The following is a 26,304-nucleotide window of genomic DNA, read 5'->3' on the forward strand; positions in this document are numbered from 1 at the left end:
GTAAAGCTCAAAGTGCTGAAAAGACATTGATCAAATTAGAGATTGTACAACCGACACCTTGCTTACTATTAACTTATTTTAGTAATCAATATCCCATTAATTGCTAAGACAAAGTGATGCCCAACTTGGCATGCCCCTCCCCCCAATTTCAAGGTATCATGCAAATCATTATTGTGCTGCAATTATGTTGCCAGTAGGGGTTGGTTACATACAGTGGTTAACAGACAAATGATCACTGGGCAAACAGGAACCATGACATTAGAAAGTAGGTAAAGAAAACTAGCTACCATCTATCTAGTCTGGTAGCAGATGACCACAATTGGGGTGGCAATGCAGACAGCTGCTAGGTAGATGGGGAGACGCTGCTTACACATCAGACCTCCTCAGGTAGAAAGCAAGCTCATAGGCTTTCTTGTTAAGTGTGCCTCCGTGGACACCTTCCTTTCCTATGACTATAATCAAGGCTGGAGTACACAGAGAAACAAAAGAAAAGTGAACAGCATGACTTTAGGATGGGAGGGCAGAAAGAAAGACACCTTTCCCCACCAACAGAGGGACACACAGGAGACACAGGTTCATACCCCATCACCCTGCATTGCTAATAAAGTTTCCAGAATTTAGACTTAAGCTTTCTGCTAGGAAAGTTTAAGAGCAATTTCCCCTAATACTTAACAGTCTGCCTAGCAGCTAGAACCCAGAGTCTCTCAAGTATTTTGCCATTGAATATGCCTTCTTATTCAATCCGCCTCCATGGACCTCTTCTTTTCCCATTACAAAGACCAAGACTCTACCAGCTCTGCCGACAATGACGTTGTATTTTGGCTCGCCACCTTGACTCTTTGTCCGGATGTCCATTGTGCAGTCGCCATCGATATATAGACTATCTCTGATCACTGAACACTTCTTTGCTCCAAGAGTCAAACCATTGGTAAAGAAGCCTTCCTGGTCTTTTCCTACAATCATATCTATCTCTACTGGGGTGATGCTCTGGAAGACGCCCCTGGCCGTGGCCGCCCAGACACATATGGCATCGCAGTAGCCGACAATGGCGGCCTCCTGGTAGCAGCCATCGCACATCAGGTTGTCCATGTAGCTCTGCCACCCGGCCATCTTCAGCCTTTCACACTGCAGCGGGACGGTTGCAGCAGGCCCGGCGGCGCCGGCGATGCCTACAATTCTTATTACACATAGAGAGTACAATTTTTTATATCTCTGGTTGTATACAAAATATATTCACACCAATTCGTGTCTTCATACATGTACTTTGGATAATAATACCCATCACATTCCATTATCATTTCTAACCCCATGCCCCCTCCTTTCCCCTCCAACTCCTCTGCCCTATCTAGAATTCATCTATTCCTCCCATGCTCCCTCTCCCTACCCCACTATGAATCAGTCTCCTTATATCATAAAAAACATTTGGCATTTGTCTTTTTTTGGAATTGGCTAACGTCACTTAGCATTATCTTCTTTAACTCCATCCATTTAACTGCAAAATGCCATGATTTTATTCTCTTTTATTGCTGAGTAATATTCCATTGTGTATATATGCCACATTTTTTTTTATCCATTAATCTATTGAATGGCATCTAGGTTGGTTCTACATTTTAACTATTGTGAATTGTGCTGCTATATACATTGATGTAGCTGTGTCCCTGTAGTATGCTGTTTTTAAGTCAGCGTATAGACAGAGGAGAGGGTTAGCTGGGTCAAATGGTGGTTCTATTCCCAATTTTCCAAGAAATCTCCATACTGCTTTCTATATTGGCTGCACCAATTTGCACTCCCACCAGCAGTGTATGAGTGTACCTTTTCCCCCACATCCTCGCCAACACTTATTGTTGTTTGTAAGAATACAAGTCTTTTAAGATGTAAAGTTTAGGAGATATATAATGTGATACATAAAAGCCCTAACTGACTTTACCAAGAGAGAATTAAGTGACAAAACTGAAGGGATCTTTCAACGAATACAGAGGTAATACCAGTAAAAAGCTACTTTACAGAAATCAGAGGGCATTCCACAGCTCAAGGGGCCACCTATGCCATTATAAAAATTAAATGTTAGTTTCAAGCAATTCTACTACTGTTTCCAAAAATTTGTATGGCCTCCACTCACAAATAAATGACATTTCAGACTATACCCTATACTCTAATAAGTTACTATTTTTGTGGTCTTCAGAGGCTGGCTGGTAACACTGATCATTTTTGTGCTGTTTGCAGAAAACAGTGCTTTGCTCTATTGTTTGTTGTTGTCCTAGCATGATCTCTGCCCTTTGTACAACTTGTCTAGTCATCTGCTAACAGCCATCATGGACCTCTGGACTGCCCTGATTCATAAGATGCCTACAGTACCATTAAGCTCCAGATGGTCATGGAACCAGATCCCCCCACCCCGCCAAGGAGCTGCCTCCCAAATTCTACTGAGGACCCCTAGATAGACCCTCTGAAGGGTTTCCCTGACTGCCACAGATGACACCCACTATTAGCTTGAAGAAACCAGAGCAGTCATTGTCCCTTTTCCTGATAGCAGTCAAGGACATCTTCAGAGGAGGAATTGAGGCATGAAATAGATTATCTATAGGTAGACAGAAATGGGAACCTTAGAGAATGGGATCCCACTATCCCACATTAAAACCCTAGGTTAAAGCTTTTTTTTTTTTTTGTCTGTTTTTGGCTGCCTGACTAGAAGGCCCCACTCTGGCTTGGCTACCCAACCCATATCCTTGGCAGTGACATCCTAACCATATTCAACGCCTTCATTCATTTTCATTCCCACCATAGCTCACTATACTCTTCTGCTTCCTTTATCCTGTTATGCCAACCAGATGCCTTTCCTTCCCCTCTAACATCCCTGCCATTACTCCTCCTTGAAATGTCAACCACAATGTGGGATACCTCCAAGCTCACATGGCCACCCACCACACTCCCATTAAAATTTTCCTACAAGACCCTACCTTCGGCTAAAGGGAGTTGTCTCCTATCACCACTCTGGCTGCCTCAACTATAATTAGTGAATCTTCTTTATAAATATAATTCTTATAACTGTTTATCCACTAACTAGACAGGAATTGCCTAGGCCTTTTTTCTCTTTCCAATTCTCTGTATAATTCTTGGCCTTGCTGTTTGTGAAGGATATGGAAAATAACATCTTCCAAGAAAAGGAAAATGACAGCCCCCAGGGAGAAAAGGAGGACAGTATAATCTAGGAGGAGAGGAGGGGAAGGCAAACACCCGGCCCTGGGCTCTGGGCTTTCATCCTTTCCCAGTAACACTGAGTCTGAGAGGGGAAGGCAAACAAAAGGGCTCTGGGCTCTGGATTTTTATCCCAGTAACAATGAGTTTCAAGCTATTACAACTGTTTTCCTGAGTTAGATTTTTAATCTGCAAAACTAGTTTTCTGACTGCCCGGCCGGCATGTCCCAAGTCTCTGATGATTAAGTCCCACTAAACATTCTGCTGTGATTAACTCTCATTAAAAACTATAAAAAGCAGACCCCCTCTTATAGCCAGTCGCCATTTTCTCCCCTAAAAATTTGTCATGTGTCATTTCATGGATGCTTAATAAAGACAGCTTGCTGATCCAAGGTCTGCTCCCGTTTTTGGTCATTTTTGCTTACAGTTGGGCCCTTCCTGTTTCAGCTATTCACCTCCCTTTTATAGAACCATCAACACCAGTATTGATCAGAGGGTCCAGAACATCCTCCTGCTAGCTCCATTAGAGCTGTTCAGTACCAATGTTTATATGAATTCTCAATGGAAGCTCTCTCAGCAGGAAGTAATTCAAAAGACATTGCCACTCCTTCTCCCTTCACCCCTTTCTTATGGAATAAAAAGAAAAAGGCAGGAATGTTAAGTAGAACTTGACACAGGCAACACCATTTTGAAACATAGTCTCCATCTTAGAATGAGTCCTCTCACAGTCACTCTGACTCAGCCTGACCCTAAAACCCAGACAATACTCCATCATCTTACAAAAAAGGAAATTGTTTTCTGGGACTGGAATCCTAAAAACACCTGGTTTGACATGGAACCTAAAATAATAGAGGCGAGGACCATGAGGAACTTTCCCTGACAACCCCTTATCAATGGCTTAACTGCAAAACAATTCCCCATTCCCTCATGCCCCTATATCTACTCCTGCTATAAGTGGAAGGTGGGTCTTAGTCTCCACTGAGCCCAGCTCTGCAGGTTTGTCATGAATAAACATAAACCTGTTACTGCCTCTCTTCTCTCTTTATTTACTTCATTTGCTTCTTTTCTTACACCCAGTACAAAAAAAAAAAAAAAAAAAAGGGAAAAGGAAAAGACAAGGAACAAAACATAGAGGTACACGCCTGTAATCCCAGCAGCTCAGGAAGCTGAGGCAGGAGGACTGTAAGTTCAAAGCCAGCCAGCCTCAGCAAAAGTGAGGTGCTAAGCAACTCAGTGAGACCTTGTCTCTAAATAAATAGGGCTAGGGATGTGGCTCAATGGTTGAGTGCCCCTGAGTTCAACCCCCAGTATTAAAAAAAAAAAAAAAGACAGGAAAATGAAGGGCAACTGAGAACCACAGGTGCCTTATCTGACAGAGAAGCACATGGAAAATGGGGGCTTGGTATGTTAAAACCTTCCCCAGCCATAATAACATCCCCTTAAGAAAAGTTATTGTTTAAGATCATGTTGTGCCGCCCCTGTCCAGCAAGGATGGCTGAACTAAGGTTGCTTGTGTGAATTTGGGGTGATGCAAAATAAAACACAGACATAAATTACCTTTACACAAGCTTCAGGATGGCTTTTCCCAGCTCTCGGCCTCAAGCTCCCCAAAAGGGAGAGCAAGAGAAAGTCAGGAGAGGCTGATGAGAGAGAGGGAAGCCTATTCAGAAGTGAGCGTTTATTTGGTGGGGACACTATTCTTAGAAAGTTCTATTCATAAAAGGGCAGAAAGGGTAAGATTACAAGGGAGCAGGTGAGTGTAATTCAACCCAGCAGATATGCCTACACCTGAAGTCAGGCCTTGCTATCTGAACTGGAACAACCCCCAAGTCACTATGAAATGTAGTGATTAGTCAGAGCTCCCTGCTTCAGGACTGGAAGGCATGTTCATTCAGAGTGGCTCCCCACAATGTTGCACCCTACCAGGTGGCCTGGATCCCCCATAAATTTCATGGAAATTTACCATAATCACCCAATCACCCTGGAAACCCAAACACCAATACCTTCACAAAGAAAGTTTGTGGAGGGGTATTCAAAGGGTAATAATCTGATTAAGGAGGCAGAAAACTGAGGCAAAAACAGGGGGGCTCAATTTCCTTAACGTCTCCAACTCTGTGAATACCACATCATGTCTTTAAGACAGACCTTGCAGTTTCTAGGCTGTTAGTCAAAAGTCAAAAGGTGGACCTGGACTGGACATTCTAGAAACTTCCCTGGGTCACCTAATAAAATTGGAGGGCAGGAAAGGTGTTATAGACCCTCTTATTTCAGAGAAGACCCGTTCTCTCCCTTTTCCCCTTTCCTATCCCTTCTAATAAACTCATGCCTGTTATTCTGAGTAACTGTCTAAAATCTTTATGACATGATTGTAAGAATTTGCTTTGAAGGAAGATGGGGTTCATCTGTGGACTGCCTCAGCTTGGGGGAAGGTCAATGCCCCCTGTAACAGCACCACCACACCAGTCAAAAACAACAACTATCTCTCTCTCTCTCTCTCTCTCTCTCTATATATATATATATATATATATTTGTTTATATATAATTATATATATTTATATATGTTGTTTATGTATATACATACATATATATGTATATATAAACAACTATATATATAGTTGTTGTCGTGTATACATTATATATATATGTATGATTTCTGACTACTCAGGGGTTATCCAGACTGTGCTGCAGTTAATAAAAAAACAGGATCCTGGTGTCTATGGGAATCTATATGGTGCCAAGTTTAAGGAGAAAGCTTCCCTCTGTCTCCATTTGTAGGCCAACTCATTGTTTGGCATCATTTTTCCTGTGGGTGAATTTTCTTCTAGAAAAATCCAGGAGTTCTGTTAGGGAGTAGGGGTATAGCTCAGAGAGAGGGAATCCAGGAAGAAAAAAGGGGTTTGAGTTCAGCTTGAGTGTCTGTCTCCTAAGGTTTTCTCAGACCCTGGATTCAGAGAGACATGTGACAGAGAGCTATTGTCAGGATAAAGTTCCAGATCTCAGTTCGTGGATTTCAAGGTCTCAGGCCCAAGCCTGGTGTTTGAAGGTCTATGGTGCTAAAGTTTTGGGGATTCCTCTTTGTCCTGACGTTTCGCTCCTCCACTTCCCAGCCCGACTCGGGTGTTTCTGCCTGGATAATCGTGACGCGACCGCAGTTCTCAATCCCATTGGGTGTTGGGTTCCTAGGGAAGCCAGTCATCGTCGCCGCGGTTCCGGGTTATAAAGTCCTCAAAGACAGGCTGGGAGTGGAGGTCTCCCCAAATCTGAGAATAGGATCATGGCGCGCCGAACCCTGTTCTTGGTGCTCTTGGGGGTCCTGGCCCTGACCGAGACCTGGGCAGGTGAGTGCGGATTCCGGAGGGACCGCCGGGAGGAAGCGCTGGACAGGGGGAGATCGCGACCCGCTGCCACCGATCTTTAGTCCCCAAATCCTACCCTAACTACTCTTCCTTGGTAGTTCACAGCCCAGACCTCACTACTTCGTCTCCCTCCTGGTCCCTCCCCTCTCGAGTTCTGCATCCCGCCGCGCCTGTTCGGTTTCACTAGCACCTGCCCCTCCTCCGTTCCTCCGGGTCTCATCCAACTGGGATCCTGGTCGCACCTACCCTTCAGGCTCCCACTCTTTGAGATATTTCGATATCGCCATGACCTGGCCAGGCCGCAGAGAGTACCAGTACATGACCGTCGGCTACGTGGACGACACGCAGTTCGTGCTCTTCGACAGCTACGCCGCCAATCCAAGGATGGAGCCGCGGGCGCAGTGGATGGATCAGGTGGGGCCTGAGTATTGGGAAGATCAGACACGGATCTGCAAAAACTCGGCACAGATCGACCTAGGAAACCTGCGCAACCTGCTCCGCTACCACAACCACAGCGAGGGCGGTGAGTGACTCCGGTCCGGGTAGGAAATCACTACCCCCACCACCCTCGACTGGCCCGAGCTGTCCCTGGTCCCCAAGTCCAAGGTTCATTCCCAGTCTTGGAGACTCGCGAAGACCCTCCACCTGGGAAAAACCTGCTGGGGGCCGTTAACCCGGTTCCATTTTCAACCTTGGTAGAAATCCCCTTGGATTGGTGAGGGTGGGGGCTGGCTGGGGACGGTGGCTGACCACGAGGACGGGGCCAGGATCTCATACGCTCCAGTGGACCCTGGGCTGTGAAGTGGGGCCAGATGGACGCCTCCTCCGCGGGTACCGTCAGGCAGCGTATGACGGCGTAGATTACCTCGCTCTCAACGAGGACCTGCACTCCTGGACCGCGGTGGATGCGGCGGCTCGGATCACACTGCACAAGTGGGACACGGAATTTTACAGGGCCTACCTGGAGGGCCCGTGCGTGGAGTGGCTCCACAGATACCTGGAGAAGGGGAAGGAGGTGCTGCAGCGCTCAGGTATATGAGGTTCTTGGATATCTCCCCTCTGCCCTCCTACTGCTGCTGGCGTCTTTGAGGAGGGGAAGAAAACGGGATTCTGGTTAGAATTCTGCAGCTCTCTGGCATCTGGAGGGAAAGGGGGAGATCAAATTTTCAGATCCAACACCAGGGAGTGAGAGAGAAGGACCCTGGAATAACCCACGAGCCCTTCCTTCCTTCCTTCTTTCCTTCCTTCCTGTACTGGGGATTGAACCCAAAGACTCACTGCCAGCTGGGCAAGGGCTTTACGACTGAGCCACCCACCCCACTTTTTTGTTTTCTTTTTTCACATTTGAGACAGGATCTCTCTAAATTGTTCAGGCTGCCCTTGAACTGAACTTGCAATCCTCCTACCTCAGCCTCTGAGTAATAGTTGTGCACCACAGAGTCGCCAGCACTTCCCCTTGACTTAAGCAGCTGATTGGGAACTCCTCTCTCCCACATCTTGTTCTTTGCCCCACGTTTAAAGCCTTTGCTTATCAGATTCCAGATATTTTGAGTTTCTTGGCCTCCAGTCAGAAACAGAAATCCCTTTTCTCCTCTTCAAAGACCTCGAGCCTCTTAACCTGGGCTGGCTTACTCTGATTCTAGACCTTTCCAAGAAATAAGTTATCCCAGATGCCTCTAGGTGTTTTGCAATCTCCTCCACCCTCAGTGTCCTGTCTATTCTCTGATGGTCTCATGAGTGCTGTTTCAGTGTACCAGGAATAATGCAAGGTGGCTGAATTTTCCAACTTTTCCCCTAGACCCCCCAAAGACACGAGTGACCTACCACCCCAGCCCTGAAGGAGACATCACCTTGAGGTGCTGGGCTCTTGGCTTCTACCCTAAGGAGATCACTCTGATCTGGCAGTGGGATGGGGAGGATCAGACTCAGGAGATGGAACTTGTGGAGACAAGGCCTGCAGGGGATGGAACTTTCCAGAAGTGGGCAGCTGTGGTGGTGCCTGCTGGAGAGGAGCAGAGATACACATGCCATGTGCACCATGAGGGGCTGCCTGAGCCCCTCACCCTGAGATGGGGTAAGGAGGGGATGAAAGTACAGAGCCTGTTGGCAGGGAAAGTGGAAGCTCTTCTGGAGGGTCAGGGCTTAGAGCTGGGGGTCAGGGTCCCTCACCTACTTCCCCTTCTCTTCCCAGAGCCACCTTCTCAGTCCACCATCCCTGTCATGGGAATTGTTGTTGGCCTGGTTCTCCTTATAGCTGTGGTCACTGGAGCTGTGGTGTCTGTTATGATGCAGAGGAGGAATGCAGGTAGGGAAATGGAGGGATCTGAGTGTTCTTGTTCCAGGCCCCTGGTAGAAGTGAACTCTGCCTCATTAATGGGAAGCACCATCCACAGGCACTTGCTGATGCTCTATTGTATAGCACAAGGAAAATTCAGGACAAATTTATTACCTTTATGGTGGTGATGATGAAGACCTGATTCCCAGAAGTCAGAGATCACAGGGAAAGTCACTGCTGAGGACAGACCTCCAGGATGGCAGTTGATTAAGTTCCTGAATATCTCTTTCCCTGAGTCTGTGGTCGCAATCTAGAAACTTCCCTGAGGTCTAAGACTAGGGTGTTCCTCTGGGCCTTCATGGCCCTGCCTTCTCCTTGGCTCCTCACAGGTTGTTGTTTTTATTTTTTTCTCTCACAGATAGAAGAGGAGTTATCTAGGCTCCAAGTAAGTATTGGGGGAGAATGTTGTCTCTGGAACTTTTGGGATAGTGTGTATAGGAGCCCATGGGGGAACTCACCCTTCTGGGCTCTGAGTATATCATGTTTTTCTGCCCTAAGAAATGACAGCGCCCAGTGCTCTGATGTTTCTCTAGGCCTGTAAAGGTGAGACCTAGAGGGCCTTAATAAGTAGGAGAGGGGTTGGGGCACGGGAGATTGGACTAGGTTACAGGTACTCTCTGTTTTGTTCAGAACATTATCACTGGGAGGAACTGCCCTGAATTTGTTCATGGTACTTTTGTTCTGAAGCATGAAACAATGGCCTTGTGTGGGATGGAACAACACAAGATTTGTTCAAGTCTCCCCTTTGTGATTCCAAGAACACAGGGATTCTCTTCTCTTTCTGCAACTGGTTTCTGGTTTTTTTTTTTTTTGGACTGGAAATTGAACCCAGGGGCACTTTACCACTGAGTTACATCCCCAGTCCTTTTTATATTTTACTTTGGAGTCTCACCAAGTTGTTTAGGGCCTTGCTAAGTTACTGAGGCTGGCCTTGAATTTGCAATCCTCCAGCCTCAGCCTCCTAAGTAGCTGAGATTACAGCTGTGAACTATCACATCCACCTCTGCAGATGACTTCTGAATGTGTCTATGTTTCTATGAGCATAATGAGAAGAGGTGAAGCGACCAGCCCAACCCTGCTCTCCAGGACTCTTGTCCCCACATTGTCTCTTCCCCAGTCACCTTTCCTGTACCAGCAGAGGTACAGCTGGGATGACTCCATCCTAGGTTCAACATCAAGGTGCACTGAATTACAACTTCCTTCCTGAAAATAATAATCTGAACATAATTTTTTTTCAAAATCTCGACCCAAACAATTGAGTGGTTAATTAACAGAGAAGATTCCTAAAATTTGAGGGAGGAAATAAATGGAAGCACTGAGAACCAATGGGGACAGGAGAGGGCTGTGAGGAAGCCAGTGTGGATGGGGCCATGGCTCGTTGGTGCTCAGTCCATGCTGGGCTTTGACATGGTTACTCCTCAGCTGGGTTGTCTTCCTTACTCCCTTGTCTATATTCCTCCTATAGAACCTTGTCCCACCAGGACCTGTGATCATGGGGACTGATATTACCAGAGCTTTGTCTTGTCTCCTAGACCTGTCTCTTGTCCTGTGACCAGGTCCATCTAGGCCCAGATCTGGGTGTGACCTTCATCCTACATCTTTTGTGTTTATTCTCTGTCTTACTTTCTAAAGAGGATTATGCCTGTTATTTTTCTTGCCAATGAGTTCTGGTCTCATTCTCCTCTGTGGCACCTGATGTGGCAACAGCACAAGGCCCGTGCTTGTGGTATCTGTGGTATCAAGAGATGGATTTTCAGACTCATAAGCTCCTGTCCTCCTTCCATGGCCTTTTCCTGGATTGTCCTTCTTTATCCAATATATTTTTTTAATATTTATTTTTTAGTTGTAGGTGGGCACAATACCTTTATTTTATTTTTATGTGGTGCTGGGGATTGAACCCAGTGCTTCACACATGCTAGGGGAGAGCTCTACGTTTGAGCTACACCCCAGCCCATTTATCCAATCTTTTAAAGTCTGATTTCTAATTCTAGGATTAGCTGAGAGGAGGGATCCCATAGTTCCTATTTTAGACAAATTCCTGCTGATATTCATTTTATGCTCTGCTTATCTACCTCTCTCTCTGTCATTAGCTCTAGTAATTCTAGCACTGGCTCCAATGTAAACTCAAGTATTTATAATTTAGAGCCTAATTTAATTTTTTTTTGGTACCAGAGATTTGAACCCAGGGGTACTTAACCACTAAGCCACATCCCCAGCTCATTTTTTATATTTAAATTTGAGACAGGGTCTTGCTGAGTTGCTTAGGGTCTCACTAAGTTGCTGAGGTTGGCTTCGAACTCATGTTCCTCCTGCTTCAGCCTCCCAAGCTGCTAGGATAACAGGTGTGCGCCACCACGCCCAGCCTTAATTTATATTTATTTGTAAAATAGGACCTATGAGCCAAGAATTGTCATTTCTGAAGGGAGAAATGTACTTGTATGCTGTGAAGTGCAGGAGGCCTTGTGTGTGTGTGTGAGAGAGAGAGACAATAGCACTGTAACAAAAGTCCAGACAGCCCTGACCTCAGTGTTAGAGGACCTTGTGCTGCAGTAGCCACTGAGCAGCACTTGACCTGAGGCTCCATTAAAAAACATAATGTGTTAGAAGACAGAGGTGCTTTACAGTGATCATTCATTCAGCTGATATATTTGTTGTGTACTGGATATGTGACACACTATTTTTTGCATGTGGGAACCTTATTGAAGGAGAAATAGAAAAGTTGACTACCTTGTACAGCATGTGTCATAATGGGAAGAGGCAAAGGATGCACTCTAGGCAGAGTAAGGAAAATGTTGATGTTAGAAAATGGAAAGTATTATGGGAAAGGTGATCCCAGTGTGTGGGGACAAGGAAGATGACTGTTTTACTAAGATGGTCAGCATGGAAATCACTGGGAAGGAGATCTTTGAAGCTTTGAAGAACATGAGGAATCATTTCTTGAGGGTGTCCAGAACAATTTCGTTCCAGGCAGGAGAAACTTGAGGGCAAGTGCACTGGGGCAGGAGTGTATCTACATGTTCTGGGAAGAATAAAGAAGTGGGGTGTCTGAAGCAGTCACTGAGATTTGGATGGTGGTTTAACCAGATCATGAGTCCTGGAGGATGCTGGAAGATTTTGTACTTTTTCTCTGAGTAATAGGGAGTTGGAAGTCAGTTTGAGCAGAAGAGGACCACCATGTGATTTGTTTTGTAACAGAAATGTGTTGTAATAGGAACTGTGGTTTCTCTGCTGAGAAGAGAATCTTGAGGCTGCATCACTAGGTTGCAGCAAAACTGCAGGGGACTACTAGTGTTCTGTTCCTGGATGCAGACGTGGTCCCCTCAGCAGAGATGTGAGCAGTGAAAATGGTGGGAGTCATCAGATCCTGGATCTATTTTGAAGATGGACTTTACAGCATTTCCTAATGGACGGAATCTGGAATGTGAGAAAGGAGTCAAGGAGGACACCAGTGGTTCTGGACTGTGGAATAAGATAGGTGGAGTTGCTGGAAGACTATGGAAGGGGCATACTTGAGGATAACTGAAGATGGAGTCGTGGGTGCCTTGGGTGGAACAGGAGGGGTCAGAGTATTGGGAAGAGCAGATGAGGTATGCCAGGGGTCACACACAAATTTACCAACTGAATTTTTGGACCCTACTTGGCTACTATAATCAGAGCGAGGGCGGTGAGTGAACCCAGGTCTGGGTCGGAGGTCACAACCCTTTCACATCCCTCATGGGTATCCGGGTCCCCAAGTCCAAGATGCAAGAATCCATGCATCAGCAGCAGGTGGTGTTCTTCCACTTGGAGTTTCCTTATTTGTGGATGGAATGAGGGAGGACCATATTCATTTCTGGCATTTCCATCTGGAGTTTACTTTGCCTCAAAGGCTGAAGCAATGAAAAATAACTAAATGAATGGGAAACCTTTCCTTGAGAAAAGCTTTAATACAAATCTGGAGCTTGAAGATGCTGTTGAGGCCTCTGAACCCCAAAGGAAAGCTTTGAACTTCTATAACATCTTCTATAACAGAAGATGTTATAGAAGTTGAGATCTACAATGAAACTGGATTTAGAGGGCTTATTCCAGCTGAAGTTAAGTATTACTTAGAAGCCATTGCATAATAATAAAGTGACTGAAAAATCCAGAACTTCAGATAATCTACTTACCATGTTTAAGCTATGTTTTGTTTTTCAGACTTTTGTATACTTATTTCTGCGTTGTTTCATGAAGTTACACTTTCATGATAACACTTATAAATCACAATGAATTATTAAGTCCAAAATAAATAAAATAACTTGCTCTATATCTAATTTTTTTGTAAGTTCATAGCTAGGTACAAAGCAAAAACCTATGGTATGTGCGATAAAAAACCCAAATAATCCCCCCCAAAACAAAAACAACAACAAGATACTCTCTAAATAAATAAGGACACTGAAGTAACTGCTTTCATGCCTTACAATGCTATGAATTAGTTAGTTCAGTTTTTGGAATTTATGCATATGGAATCATATAGCATCTGCTTTTTTGTGTCTAGGTGGTATTGATGAAATGTATATATGTAAGTATTTTTAGTGAGATCATCTGTATTTTGTGTATTGCAATAGTTTGTTCATTTTCATTCTGTAAATATTCTGTTCTCTATTTTTAAATCTCTCCACTAGTGCAGTCTGCCAAAAGCCCTACTATACTTCTTGGACTCCTAGTTACCACTCTGACTTTGACAAATACTTTGAAGCAGAGTGTTACCAAATACTGACAGCACATATCTAGCATTTCCCTCTCTGAACTCTGGTCTCATGGAGTCTTCAGTGCCTTGGTGGCTCTGCAGTGTCTTAATGTGGATGTTCTTACCTACCAGCCACTTTCACCATTGTTCCTGAAGGAGGGTCAGTCTGAAACAGGCTGGTCTGCCATCATTGAAAGTGGAAACTTGTGTGTTTTTTTGAAGATACAGTAAGAATTTCTAAATCTTTATGCTATAATTAGTTTGCTCATGATGAAAACTGCATATGAATCAATTTACAAATTCAATCCAGTAAGAAAGGAAGAATCCCTCAGCAGACTAACTGACCAAAAATGCCACTATTTTTTTTCTCACAAGTGAATAAGGCCAGTGAATTTGTTTAAATAATGGCTTAGAGCAATCACAAGTTAGGGATGATTTCTCTGTCTTGATGTTCATGACTTAAAAACAATAACACACACACACACACACAAACACACTTCGCAATTAAATATGTACATTTGGAGTTTTCTCAATTTTCAAGAGGGATGCTGTGTGGCTTGAGGAAGTCTTGGTTTTTATGTTAGTCAGATTTGCAAAAATACCCGACAAGAACAACTATAGCTACACGTTATGTAGCTCTCTTTCACCTCTCCATTCTGTTCTATACCCTTTGGCCAGTACCATATTCTCTTTGGTTAATGTATCTTTATAAAAAATCTTAAAATAGTATTACATAATCTGCACTGGTATGTTTTCATTATAATTCAGTTCAAAATATTATCTAATTTCTCTTAAGTTTTCTTCTTTGATCCAGGTTATTTTGAAAGGTGCTTTTGAATTTTCAAATATTTATTTTCTCCCCCTAGAAAAGTTGCTTTTGATTTCCAATAAAATCTGTTTTGTCCCCAAACATACTATGTATGACTTCAGACTTTTGAAATTTATTGTTGACTCATTTTAGTGAATATACTTAGGCACTTTAAAAATTAGTATAGTTCCCAAAAGAAGACATACATATGGCAAAATAGGTATTTCAAAATAGGTATTTAAGACTTTTTAAATTTATTGTTTTCTTTCCCAACAGATTTAACAATATAATTTATTTTACATAGGTTTAGATATTAGGTGTCCACCAAAAGCTCATGTGTGAGTCAATGCAAGAAAGTTTAGAGGTAAAATGATTGGGTTATGAGACTCTTAACCTAATGCAGGCATTCATTCCCTGATAGGGATTAGTTGGATGGTAAGTAAGGGAGATAGGGTGTGCCTGGAGGAGGTGGGCCCCTGGGAGTGTATCTTTGGGGTTTATATTTTTCCTCTGATGAGGAGAACTCTTTCTCTCTGCTTTTTGGTTCCATGTCCTCCTCCACACTCATTTGCCATGCTATTCTGCCTTATCTTGGGCTCAGAGCAGTGGAGCTGCCTGTCTATGGACTGTGACCTCTAAAACTGAAGGTGTTAAATAAACTTTTACTTCTCTAAAATTGTTCTTGTCAGGTCTCTTGGTCATAGCAGTGAAAAAATACTTTTTCTTGGTATTGGGGATTAAACCAGGGACCTTTACCCTGAGCTACATCCCCAGTCCTTTTTATCTTTTATTTTGAGGCAGGAACTCACTAAGTTGCTGAGGCTGGCCTCAAACTTGTGATCCTCCTGCCTCAGTATCACCATGCTTGGCTTTATTGTATATTTTTTAAACCAGAAGAAAGATTTTGAATGTTTTCACTATAAAAAAATGAGTTCTGGGATTTAGCTCACTGATAGAGTGTATGAGGCACTGAGGAAAAAAAATGAAAATTTTTTCTTTTAAAGCCAGACAAGATGGCACATGCCATTCAGGAGACTGAGGTAGGAGGATCATGAGTTTGAGGCCAGCCTCTGGAATTTAGTGAGATCTTGTCTCAGGTGGGAAAAAAAAAAAAGGCTGGGGCTGGGAATGTACTTCAGTGGTAAAGTGCTTCTGGGTTCAGTCCTCAGTACCATCAAAAAGAAAAAAAATTGATGAGGAAATGTTTAACCTGATATAAACATTACATAATGTATATGTATATACACATTATGCATAGAAACATCATATGGTACCCCATAAATATGTCTAATTTTTATGTTTTTATGTATCTGTTAAAAAGAAATATAAAGTGACATATAGTTGTTGTGTTCTGTAGTGGTCAATTAGGGCAAAATGGTTAATATTGTTCATTTGCATTTTAAAGAAACTAAGATAAAAAGAGTATTTTTTCTCCCAATAGACTTAACATTTCTCATATTATTTTTCCTATCTGTTGGTTCAGGTCTCCATCTGGTATGATTTCTTTCAACCTGAGATATTTCTTTAGTACTTTCTTTGTAGTGTAGTTCTATCTACAATACTGAGCAAGTGTTTCTGCTTCTTGCACTAAAGATGGGCTCTGTCTACCCAGCAGCCTCTGTCAGCAGCTTTCTCCATAAAAAGCCTGAAGTCTTAGAGATAAGCCAAGAGCAGGTAGTGTTTCTGACAAAGAGAATGGAAAACCCACATCTGGGAAGGAAGTGACTAAACTGGAGGCCGGGTCATCACAGGTTCTCTGGGGATGAAGTGACAACAAAACGATGATGACAAATGAAGGAAAGTGGAAGAGTGAACATGTGACCAGGCCTCTGCTAGTGTCCCGTTTCCTGTTGCTCTGACTGCTCCAAGGGAAATTATCTGAAGGAAATACACCCTATTCTGTCGTCATGTTGGTCTTTCCTGTTATTCAAACAAATAGCCTGCAGATGGCGCACTAGCCATTCGAATTTCTGGTCCCCATTTTCCTCCCCTTCTTCAAAGGGGAAGTCAGAATCACTAGGGGAAAAGGGAGGATTTGGAGGTACAAATGATCACCATTGACCATTTTTTCATCTGAGCTGGGGTTTCTTTGCAAGAGTGAGAGCACAATTTAGAATGGACAAAATTGCCCTGAAAACAGCCAGAAGAATGTGAAATAGATCTCCTTCCATAGGGACTTCTCAGCCTGAGCAGGGGCTGTTAGGAGAGTCTGAGAGGTGCTGAACAGTCAACAAAAAACATACACTAGAGCTTGCACTCTCTCTTTAAAGAAGAGCAGCACTGACATCCTCAAAAATAATTATCAACAGATGAAATAACATCTTGTTTGGGATTTTTTTCAAAAAGACCCAGTGTGGTTCTGGGTAGGGAAGGAGGTACATCAAGACTGGAGAGCTTCAAGGCTATGGCTGAGTGCAGGGAACGGGACTTCCCTGTACTCTTCTCTCCATTTGTGTGTGTGCTTAACGTGTCCTTAGTAGATTTCAAAATAAGAATCTAGATATCTGTGTTTACTCAAAGGAACTGAATTTTATGACCATCTGTCCATCCATGCCATCCTGTCACCACACAGTGCCAGTGTCTGCTGGGCATTTCTCAGGCGCTGATGTCCAATGTCTTCTGCTCTCAGCATCCCTGGGAAGAGGAGAGTTGCTTAAGGAATTCAGATAAAAAGGCACTGACTCTGGGAAAGAAGAAGTGTTTTAATTGCATGTGTTTGCAACCAGCAAACCATCTGTTGAGTTGCATTTCTGTGTGTGGGCCTTGCTCTGTTAAAGTCATGGGGCTTCTAAGGGACATGGCAGACAAAGTGAGAAGCTTTCTCTTACCCTGTCAGGTTCAGATGGCCAGATGCAGGTGCACCTCTGCTTGGTGAGTGCTGGTCTTTGCTTCCTTGGGTTTGGGCTGTTATGTTGGAGGTCTCTGTGAGATCAGTAGTTTTGATGCTGTGCATCAGTGAGAGTTTCAGAAGCTCTAACAAAACCCCTCTTGCATTCTAGAAATTAAAAAAAAAAAAGGATCCAGGTAACTAGGACAGGTGGAGGCATCATGTTTCTCACATTTGTGAAACCATCAGAGATACTGGCTTTAATTTCAAATCAAAGCTTCAATAAAAATACATTTGAAATGAAATTATAGGGACAAGATGCCTTTAGATATCTCCAAACTCCTCATTTTCCTCCTCAAAACTTGGTTTGGTCACTCCAGGAGTATGTGTGTGTGTGTGTGTGTGGGGGGGGAATTTTAAGTACTCCATTGAGACCAGTTGCAGGAAAGAGGACTAGCATTAGCTGAAGGGTCAGCAGAGACACCTGGAAGGTCCCTGTTGCCAGGACATTTTTTTTCCATTCTCTGAAAGTATGACAAGATTCGAGATCCTTGGTTTTCAGGGGTCCTATTTACCCCTTTTCCCAAGCTGAGGCATGGTAGTGTGGGATGTAGATCGGTGAGTTTTGATTGGGGCAGGTATTGTGCGAAGTTGGTGGCCTCAGATTGTGGAAGTCATACACATCCATGGAAGGGATCAGAGCCTCTAAATAGAACGTACCCATTGCCTGAGACATGAGAAACTGGAGACCAGGAATTGAAGGATTCACAGACACCAGCCCCCACCAGTAGCCATGGCTCCTCTGCCTCTTGCTTCAACTGTGTGAACTCTCTGGAAGCTTTCAGATTGTGTTGAGGCCTGAAGTGAGATGATCCTGAGGCTGAGGAGGATGAAGCTCAGGGCCCTCCACTTGCTCAGGGCCCCTCCACTTGCTCAGGAGCTCTCACTTGCTTAGGGCTTTCTTAACCATCTTTTGCTTTTGTGTGTAATACTATATTTATATTTTTGGATTCTTTTCTTTCTTAAAGAAGATTTCCAAGTTATATAAGCATCAGTCTGCAAAAACTTTGGGTCTCAGGTGGGTGTGGTGTCATATGCCCATAGTTCCATTGCCTCAGGAGGCAGAGGCAGGATGATTGCAAATTCAGCCTATGCAACTTAGTGAGAACTTGTCTCAAAATAAAAATAAAAAGGTGGGATGTAGCTCAGTGGAAGAGTGCTCCTAATCAGTCCCTCCTCTTTGGACTAACTGGGTGATAACTGAAGGCAGGTGGCACATAGCTGGAGGAGTTGGATCACTGGGATCATGCCGAGGAAGGGTTCATCTTCTTTGCAGCCCTTACTCCTTTCTCTCTCTGCTTTCCAGCTGATTTGAAAGGATCAGCACTCCTCTGCCATGTCCTTTTGTCATGATGTCTTACCTCACTTTGGGCCGAAAAGAATGAAGTTGGCCCACCATGGACTGAACCTCTGAAACTGTATGCCAAAATCAACTTTTTCTCCTCTATGTTGTTCTTGTCAGGTATTTTAGTCACAGCAATGAAAAGCTCAATAACCAGATGTGGATGATTCATAAAACAGTCAATGCACAGCTACTAGTGAAGAGAATATTGTTTTAACCAGCTTTGTTGATGTTGTGACTAAAAGACCCAACCAGCATAATTGTAGAGGAGGAAAAGTATATTTGAGAGCTCACTATTTCAGAGGTTGACAGAAGGCTCCATTTCTCTGGCTGAGGGTGAGGCAGGACATCATGGCTGGAGAGTGTAGTGGGGGGAAGCAGCTAACATCATGGTGATCAGGAAGTAGAGATGGAGATTGCACTCTCCAGATACAAATATATACCCCTAAACCACGCCCCAATTACCACCTCCTCCAGTTCCACCCTACCACTTCAGTTAATCCCATCACTGATTAGCTACGGCTATATAACCCAATCATTTCTCCTCCAAACCTTCTTGTATAGTTTCACATGTGAGCTTTGGGGGAACACCACATCTAAACCATAACAAATATAATTGGCTATTTTGAAAGAGATCTCATAACATTTATTACAACTTTTAATTGTTACTTATTAGGCTCGAGGGCAGTGTCTGGGAAGAGGAAGCCATGCATAAGAATGCACCATTTCCTGGGTTCCAAACTGTGCCAGGTTATTCTGCCTGGACACTAATGACGCTGCACCAGTTCTCATTCCCATTGCACGTAGGGTTTCTAGGGAAGCCAATCGGAGCCTCGCCCGGGTTTCTGACTGGAAAGTCTACAGCGACTGATTCTTTCTTATATCCCACGGGTCGGGGTCATGGCTCCCCGAACCCTGTTTCTGCTGCTCTCGGGGGTGCTGACCCTTAGCGAGACCTGGGCGGGTAAGTGCAGTGTCGGGAGGAAAACCGCTTCCACGAGGAAGGAGCGAGGGGACCATCAGGCAGAGGCACAGGACCTGGAGTAGTTGCGTCCTGCCGCCACCCTCCCAGACCCTGCCTCATCCCAGCCACGCTCTGTCCTTGTTCCTAGTCTCCCGCTTCCTCCTTTCCGTCTACGTCAGGGCCTTCCAGTCCCGCTGCCCCAGTTCGGTCAACAAGCCCCTAGCCCCATCCCAATCCCAACGACCTGGACTCCTCGTCCAGGGCCGGGAGGAGGGTCGCACCGGGACTCAGCCGCTTCCCTTCCCCAGGCTCCCACTCTCTGAGGTATTTCGACACCGCGGTGTCCCGGCCCGGCCTCCAGGAGCCCCGCTTCATCTCCGTGGGCTACGTGGACGACACGCAGTTCCTTCGCTTCGACAGCGACTCCGGGACGACGCCGAGGGCAGAGCCGCGGGTGCAGTGGATGAAGCAGCTGGGGCCGGATTATTGGGACCGGGAGACCAGCAAGGCTAAGGACGCTGCTCAGATTTACTGGGGCAGCTTGAACAACTTACGAGTTTACTACAACCAGAGCGAGGGAGGTGAGTGACCCCAGGCCCGCGTGGGATGTGACGGATCTTCACGGATGGGTCCAAGTAGCCCCGGGAACCCTGGTTAGAGGGTCACACCGAGGCTGCGGGACCCGCGGAGACCCTGGAACCAGGAAGTGTTAACCCGGTTTCGTTTTCAGTTTTAGTAAAAATCCTCGCGGGTTGGTCTGTGCGGGGGGCGGGGCCAGGCGGACTGTACTGACCGCGGGGGCGGGGCCAGGCTCTCACACCCTCCAGATCTCTTCTGGTTGCGACATGGATGCTGAAGGCCGCCTGCTCCGCGGGTACCGTCAGTCAGCCTATGACGGCACGGATTACATAGCCCTGAACGAGGACCTGAGCTCCTGGACTGCAGCGAACGCAGTGGCTCAGGCCACCCGGCGCAAGTGGGAGGCGGCTGGTGCCTCCGAGCCATGGAGAGCCTACCTGGAGGGCCCTTGCGTGGAGTGGCTTGGCAAATACCTGGAAAACGGGAAGGAGATGTTGCTGCGCACAGGTGCAAGGGACCTCAGGGAACCTCCCCATCTGTCCTGGGATTGGGACCGACATCTCCCGCTGAGGAGAGGAAAATGGGATCATCTCCAAAATACTGCCACTCTCTTTTGCTTTGGAACCCAGATAAGTGTTCCTGGGTTTTCATATCCAACACTAGATAGTAATTCGCTGGAGGGACTGCTCTGAGGACAATTAAGAATCTGTCTCAGAATGGAAGGAGAAAAGATCCCTAAAATAGCTGAGTAGCAGTCCTCTTTGACTCAGGCAGCAGAGGTGAACCATGACCTGTTCCAGGTCTTGTTTGCTGCCCCAAACCCAATGTCTTTGGAGATCTGACTGCAGTTATTTGAGTCTCTCTGTCTCCGCTCAGTCAGGACCAGTAGTTCTTTTTCTTTCCTACAGAAATCTGGAGTCTTCTACCATGGGTTGGCTCACCCTGAGTCTAGAACAATGAATAGATTATTCCAGATAATCTGTGGCTGCGTTAGTGTCCGTTTAGTAAGGTCACATGAATAAGGCTGGAATGGCCCACAAAGAATGCAAAATGGTTGAATTTTGAACTTTACCCTTCAGATCCCCCAAAGACATATATGACCCACCACCCCAGACCTGAAGGAGATGTCACCCTGAGGTGCTGGGCCATGGGCTTCTACCCAAAGGAGATCACCTTGATTTGGCAGAGGGATGGGGAAGATCACACCCAGGACATGGAACTTGTGGAGACCAGGCCTGCAGGGGATGGAACTTTCCAGAAGTGGGCAGCTGTGGTGGTGCCTTCTGGGGAGGAGCAGAGATACACCTGCCATGTGCATCATGAGGGGCTGCCTGAGCCCTGCACCCTGAGATGGGGTAAGGAGATGAGGGCACAGAGTGGCTTGTCAGTGAAAGCAGGAGCTGTTCTCTGCAGGATCAAGGGCCTGAACCTCGCTTGCCTTCTGTTTCCAGAGCCACGTCCTCAGCTCATCATCTTCGTTATGGGAATCATTGCTGGCCTGGTTGTCCTTGGAGCTGTGGTTGCTATTGCAATTTGGTTGAAGATGAACCACAGGAGGGAAGAGGAGTGTGAGTTTTCTTGTTTTAAGCACTGCCTCACTAATAGGAAGCGACACACACACACACACACACACACACACACACACACACACACCACACACACGTGCGCGCGCGCTCATTTATCAGAGTCTCCTGATTCCCAGCAATTAGAGGTCAGGAGAATATTTCTGCTGAGGACAGATGTCATGTTGATTCAGACCCTGCACATCTCCTTTCTTTATGTCTCCTGATCTTTCTCTGTCTACAGCCACAGTTCAGGAAACTTCCCTGGAGTCCAGGTTTAGGGGATTCATTTAGACCCTCATGGCCCAGTCTCCTTCCTGGCCTCTCAAAGGTTGAAAAAGAGGGAGCTATGCTCAGGCTCCAAGTAAGAATGCTGGAGGGGATGATCCTTGGGATTGTGCAGTCAGGACCCCATGGGGCAGCTCACTCACTTATACCTTCTATGGGCTCTGCTATATTTGTGTTATAGTTTGGATTTGAAGTGTCTCTCAAAGGCTCATGTGTCAAAGGCTTGGTTCCCATTAGGGCTTTTGGGAAGTAATCAGGTTAGGAGGGCTCTGATCCCATGAATGCTGATGGATTCACAACTGAATGGACTATTGGAGATGATGGATATTGAGAGGTGATGGAAACTGTAGGAGGCAGGGTATAGGCAGAGGAAATAAGTCACTGAGGGTATGTCCTTGTCCCTAGTCTCTTCTTGCTCTCTCTCTTTCCTGGCTGCCATGAGATGAATAGCTTTCTCCACCACATGCTCCTGCCATTATAATGTACTGGTTTTTTAAAAATATATTTTTTAGTGTAGTTGGACATATTTTATTTATTTTTATGTGGTGCTGAGGATTGAACACAGTGCCCTGCACATGCTAGGTGAGCGCTCTACCACTGAGCCACAACCCCAGCCCCTATGAGGTACTGTTTTAACTTAGGCCCAGAAACAATGGAGCAGTGGATCAAGGACTAAAACTTCTGTACCTGTGAGCCAAGATAAATATTTCCTCCTTTTAGTTTTCTCAGTTATTTTGTCATGGCGAGGAAAAGCTGATTAACATTCTTTTTCTGCCCCAGGTAGTGACATTGCCCAGGGCTCTAATGTGTCTCTCATGGCTTATAAAGGTGAGAACCTGGAGGACTGAAGTAAAAGAGGGGGTGGGGCAGAGAGGACAGGACTGGGTATAAGAACTTTCTGTATTTGGACCTTTTGATTGATTGATGGGTTGTTCAACATGTTGTTACATGTAACAACTGCCTTGAATTTGTGCCTGATTCTTTTGTTCTGTAGCATGAGACAGCTACCTGTGTGGGATTGAGCGACATAAGACTTGTTCAGGCCTCCTCTTTGTGATTGAAGAACCTTGGATCTCTTTCTGCAGAGGTATCTAAATATGCCCACATTCCTACTGGCATAATGTGAGGAGGTGGGGAGACCAGCACACTCCTTCCCACGAGGATTCCTTTTACCACACCGAACTGTGTTCCCTTTCACAATCAACCTTCTTCTTCAGCAAAGGAAGGGCTGGGTTGTCTCCATCCCTGTCTCAACATCATGGTGCTCTGAGCTACAGCTTCTTAACTTCTGTAGTAAAAATAAGAACCTGAGCATAAATTAATTTTTTCAAATTCTTTTTAATGATTTTTAATTTTTTTTGATTTTTAGTGCATTTAGTTGTACATAATAGTGAGATTCATTTTGACATATTCATAACTGCATCTAAATGCAATTTTCTCCATTTCTATCTCCTTCTCTCCCATCCTCCCTCTCCCCTGACTCCCTTCTTTCTACTCTATTGGTTTTCCTTCTGTTTATTTGTTTTTTTTAAATTGGTGTACTATAGTTATTTATTTAAAATTGCAATACATTGTGATACATTCATATATCAGCATAGCATAATTTGGTCAACTTTATTCCCTGATTGTTCCCCTTTCCATCCCCAGATTCCTCCACTTGGTCCCCTGTTTTACTCTACTGCTCTCTTTTCTATTTTTGTGAGATCTCCCCCACCCCATTTTTCCCCCTCTCTAGATTGTGCATATGAGAGAAAACATTTTACCCTTGACTTTATGAGTCTGGTTTATTTCACTTAGCATGATGTTCTGCAGTTCCACCAATTTACCAGAAAATGACATCATTTCATTGTTCTTTATGGCTGAGTGGAACTCATTGTGTATATATATCACATTTTCTTTATCCATTTCTCTACTGATGGGTTCTTAGGCTGGTTCTATAATTTGGCTATTGTGAATCGTGCTGCTATAAACATTGGTATACAGGTATTATTGTAGTATGTTGATTTTGGTTCTTTTGGATAAAGACCAAAGAGTGGGATAGCTGGGTCATATAGTGGTTCCATTAATTCCTAGTCTTTGGAGGAATCTCCATACTGCTTTCCAAGCATTAATTGGAGAACAGATAGCCTCTGTAACAAATAGTGCTGGCAAAATATGGAAAGCCACGTATAGAAGAATGAAACTAGATTGCTGCCTTTCACTCTGCACAAAAATCAACTCACCATGGATCAAAGGAAATAGAGCAGAAACATTTGAAACTTGCCAGAAGAACACACTCCAACACATTTGCAAGGTACTGACTTCTTTACTAGGATTCCTAAAGCACAAGAAATGAAACCAAGAATCAAAAATAGGAATAGAATCAAATTAAAAGGATTTGTATAACAAAAGAAATAGGAATGTGAAGAGAGAGCCTACAGAATGGGACAAAATCTTTGCCAGCTACTCTTCTGACAGTGGATTAATAACCAGAATATGAAAAGAACTCAAAAAACTTAACACCAAAAAAACCTAATAACCCACTCAATCAATGAATGAAAGATCTATAGACATTATTCCAAAGAAGAAATACAAATGATCAAGAAATATATGAAAAAATGTTCAACATATTTAGCAATCGGGAAGATTAAAATCAGAGCTACATTGATATTTCATCTCACCCCAGTCAGAATGGCAATCATCAAGAACACAAATAATGAAGCAGGCGTGGTGGCACACACCTACTATCTCAGTAGCTTGGGAGGCTGAGGCAGGAGGATTGGGAGTGCAAAGCCAGCCTCAGCAACTTAGTGAGGTCCTAAGCAACTCAGTGACACCCTATCACTAAATAAAATATAAATAAAGAGTTGGGGATGTGGCTCAGTGGTAAAGTTCAATCCCTGGAACCAAAAACGAAATAAAACAAAACAAAATGAACAAACCAATATGATATGAACAAATATTGATAATTGCTGGTGAGTATGAGGGGAAGAAGTTTTACATTATTGATGGGACTGCAAATTAGTACAACCACTTTGGAAAGTAGGTTGGAGATTCCTCAGAAGACTAAGAATAGAAACAAGATTTTTTCAAACTCTTGACATGAGGATTTGGTCAAGTAATTAAAGGACATTTCTAAAGAAATAAAATAAAGAAAAGAAATAAAGGCTCTGAAAACCTTCTCTGGATTTTCCCTATCGCTGACATTAGCAAGAGCTACTCCCCACCCCACCCACATCATTGCTCTTACACAGGTCCCTAAACAGGTGACTCTATATTATCAAGAGATGAATCTTCAGACTCATGAGGTCCTGACCTCTTTCCAGAGCTGTTTACTTAAATGCCTTCTTTTCCATAATCTTTAAAAATCCTATATCAGATTTTAGAATTAGTAGAGAGGAGGGATACCACAGTTTCTCATCTTAGGTTAATTCTTGTTGGAATTCTTTTTCTGCTCTGCCTACTTATCCCTCTCCCAGCCCTAAGTTCCAGTAATCCTGGTACTGGCTTCAAGGTAAATGCAAAAACATATAAGGCAGAGCCTAATTTAGATTTACATTTACTTGGAAAATAAGACCCATAAATTAAGGATTATCCTGTGTTGGAGAAATATGATCCTGTTATATGAAGTGGAGGGAGGAGGCTTGGTGAGAGAAAGGGAGAGGGAGAGAGGGCAGCACTTGTGAGAAAAGCCCAATCATTCCAGATATCAGTATGAGAGGACCTAAAATAAGGTTAAAACCTTAGTTTAATCCTAAGAACTGGGATTACCAGCATGGACCACAGCGTGGGCTCAGATACATTTATATATGAAGGGTAAAATCACTAGGGGTAGATAGGAATCCAGATCATTGCAGACTATGAAAATTGTGCTTCCCTCAGTGGATAAATCAAAGGAAAAAAGTCTCTGGGAATCTGTGTGGTTTCCCAGGCACTTCTCTAAGATAGAAAGGGAAACCATTGCTTCTCCACCTCCTTTCCCCAGGGCTGCTCACTCTCTGACATCATATGCCCTGGGGATGTGCTTTCTTTTAGAAGGTCTATCCTTGGCTTCTTCAAACAGCCTCTGGGCCAGGACTCAGAGAGATGACGTGAGAAAGACAGCTTGGTGCTGGAGGAGAAAGGTCAGAAGAAAACCGCAGGTCCTGGGCGTGGCCCAAGGTCTCAGGCCTGAAGGAGGTTTCTGGGGTTGGGGAACCAGAAGAAAACCAAATCCCCACTTTGCAGGAGTTTCACTTCCTCCTCTTTCAACCAGAGTTCTTCTGCGTGGTGACTCATGACGCGTCCACAGTTCTCACTCT

The 26,304-nt window shown here is 44.4% G+C and overlaps 3 protein-coding genes and 1 long non-coding RNA gene across 11 annotated transcripts; 2 read left to right on the forward strand and 2 right to left on the reverse strand.

The window, feature by feature from the left end:
• Positions 1 to 62: 62 nt before the first annotated feature.
• On the reverse strand, positions 63 to 1,160 carry LOC101967251 (profilin-2). The gene has a single exon (XM_005339021.5). The coding sequence runs from the start codon at positions 1,108 to 1,110 to the stop codon at positions 688 to 690; it is 423 nt and encodes a 140-aa protein (XP_005339078.1). The 5' UTR covers positions 1,111 to 1,160; the 3' UTR covers positions 63 to 687.
• Positions 1,161 to 6,377: 5,217 nt separating this feature from the next.
• Positions 6,378 to 19,996, forward strand: LOC101967717 (saoe class I histocompatibility antigen, A alpha chain). 6 transcript variants are annotated; one of them, XM_005339023.5, is made up of 7 exons: positions 6,378 to 6,533; positions 6,805 to 7,074; positions 7,319 to 7,582; positions 8,350 to 8,625; positions 8,743 to 8,856; positions 9,245 to 9,271; positions 19,904 to 19,996. In XM_005339023.5, the coding sequence occupies exons 1-6, from the start codon at positions 6,470 to 6,472 to the stop codon at positions 9,262 to 9,264; spliced, it is 1,008 nt and encodes a 335-aa protein (XP_005339080.2). In that variant the 5' UTR covers positions 6,378 to 6,469; the 3' UTR covers positions 9,265 to 9,271; positions 19,904 to 19,996. The 6 variants fall into 6 exon arrangements, with proteins under 6 accessions (XP_005339080.2, XP_040138267.2, XP_077876429.1 ...); XM_040282333.2 differs by lacking the exon at positions 19,904 to 19,996 and adding an exon at positions 18,596 to 18,715; XM_078020303.1 differs by lacking the exon at positions 19,904 to 19,996 and adding an exon at positions 16,923 to 17,099.
• Positions 16,912 to 20,341, reverse strand: LOC120889002 (uncharacterized). The gene is made up of 3 exons (XR_005732700.2): positions 20,150 to 20,341; positions 17,231 to 17,397; positions 16,912 to 17,036 (listed from the first exon to the last, which is right to left on the reverse strand). It is a non-coding gene; the product is annotated as an uncharacterized LOC120889002 (long non-coding RNA).
• On the forward strand, positions 19,371 to 24,948 carry LOC101967945 (patr class I histocompatibility antigen, A-126 alpha chain-like). 3 transcript variants are annotated; one of them, XM_078020299.1, is made up of 7 exons: positions 19,371 to 19,595; positions 19,904 to 20,176; positions 20,406 to 20,681; positions 21,254 to 21,529; positions 21,626 to 21,742; positions 22,805 to 22,852; positions 23,019 to 24,948. In XM_078020299.1, the coding sequence occupies exons 1-7, from the start codon at positions 19,532 to 19,534 to the stop codon at positions 23,021 to 23,023; spliced, it is 1,059 nt and encodes a 352-aa protein (XP_077876425.1). In that variant the 5' UTR covers positions 19,371 to 19,531; the 3' UTR covers positions 23,024 to 24,948. The 3 variants fall into 3 exon arrangements, with proteins under 3 accessions (XP_077876425.1, XP_077876424.1, XP_077876426.1); XM_078020298.1 differs by having other exon boundaries at positions 22,809 to 22,852; positions 23,019 to 23,111; XM_078020300.1 differs by lacking the exon at positions 22,805 to 22,852.
• The last annotated feature ends 1,356 nt before the right edge of the window (positions 24,949 to 26,304 follow it).

The sequence above is a fragment of the Ictidomys tridecemlineatus genome, chromosome 8 (assembly GCF_052094955.1).
Source record: "Ictidomys tridecemlineatus isolate mIctTri1 chromosome 8, mIctTri1.hap1, whole genome shotgun sequence".
In the NCBI taxonomy this organism is placed as follows: Eukaryota; Metazoa; Chordata; class Mammalia; order Rodentia; family Sciuridae; genus Ictidomys; species Ictidomys tridecemlineatus.

What these genes read in the sequence shown, in the direction of transcription:
- LOC101967945 (XM_078020298.1), top strand. Translation starts at nt 19,532, where the DNA reads ATGGCTCCCCGAACCCTGTTTCTGCTGCTCTCGGGGGTGCTGACCCTT. An exon ending in GGAGATGTTGCTGCGCACAG is followed by an intron (nt 20,682 to 21,253) that starts GTGCAAGGGACC and finishes TTTACCCTTCAG; the next exon opens with ATCCCCCAAAGACATATATG. An exon ending in GCCCTGCACCCTGAGATGGG is followed by an intron (nt 21,530 to 21,625) that starts GTAAGGAGATGA and finishes TTCTGTTTCCAG; the next exon opens with AGCCACGTCCTCAGCTCATC.
- LOC101967717 (XM_005339023.5), top strand. Translation starts at nt 6,470, where the DNA reads ATGGCGCGCCGAACCCTGTTCTTGGTGCTCTTGGGGGTCCTGGCCCTG. An exon ending in CCACAACCACAGCGAGGGCG is followed by an intron (nt 7,075 to 7,318) that starts GTGAGTGACTCC and finishes GGACGGGGCCAG; the next exon opens with GATCTCATACGCTCCAGTGG. An exon ending in GGAGGTGCTGCAGCGCTCAG is followed by an intron (nt 7,583 to 8,349) that starts GTATATGAGGTT and finishes CTTTTCCCCTAG; the next exon opens with ACCCCCCAAAGACACGAGTG.
- LOC101967251 (XM_005339021.5), bottom strand. Translation starts at nt 1,110, where the DNA reads ATGGCCGGGTGGCAGAGCTACATGGACAACCTGATGTGCGATGGCTGC.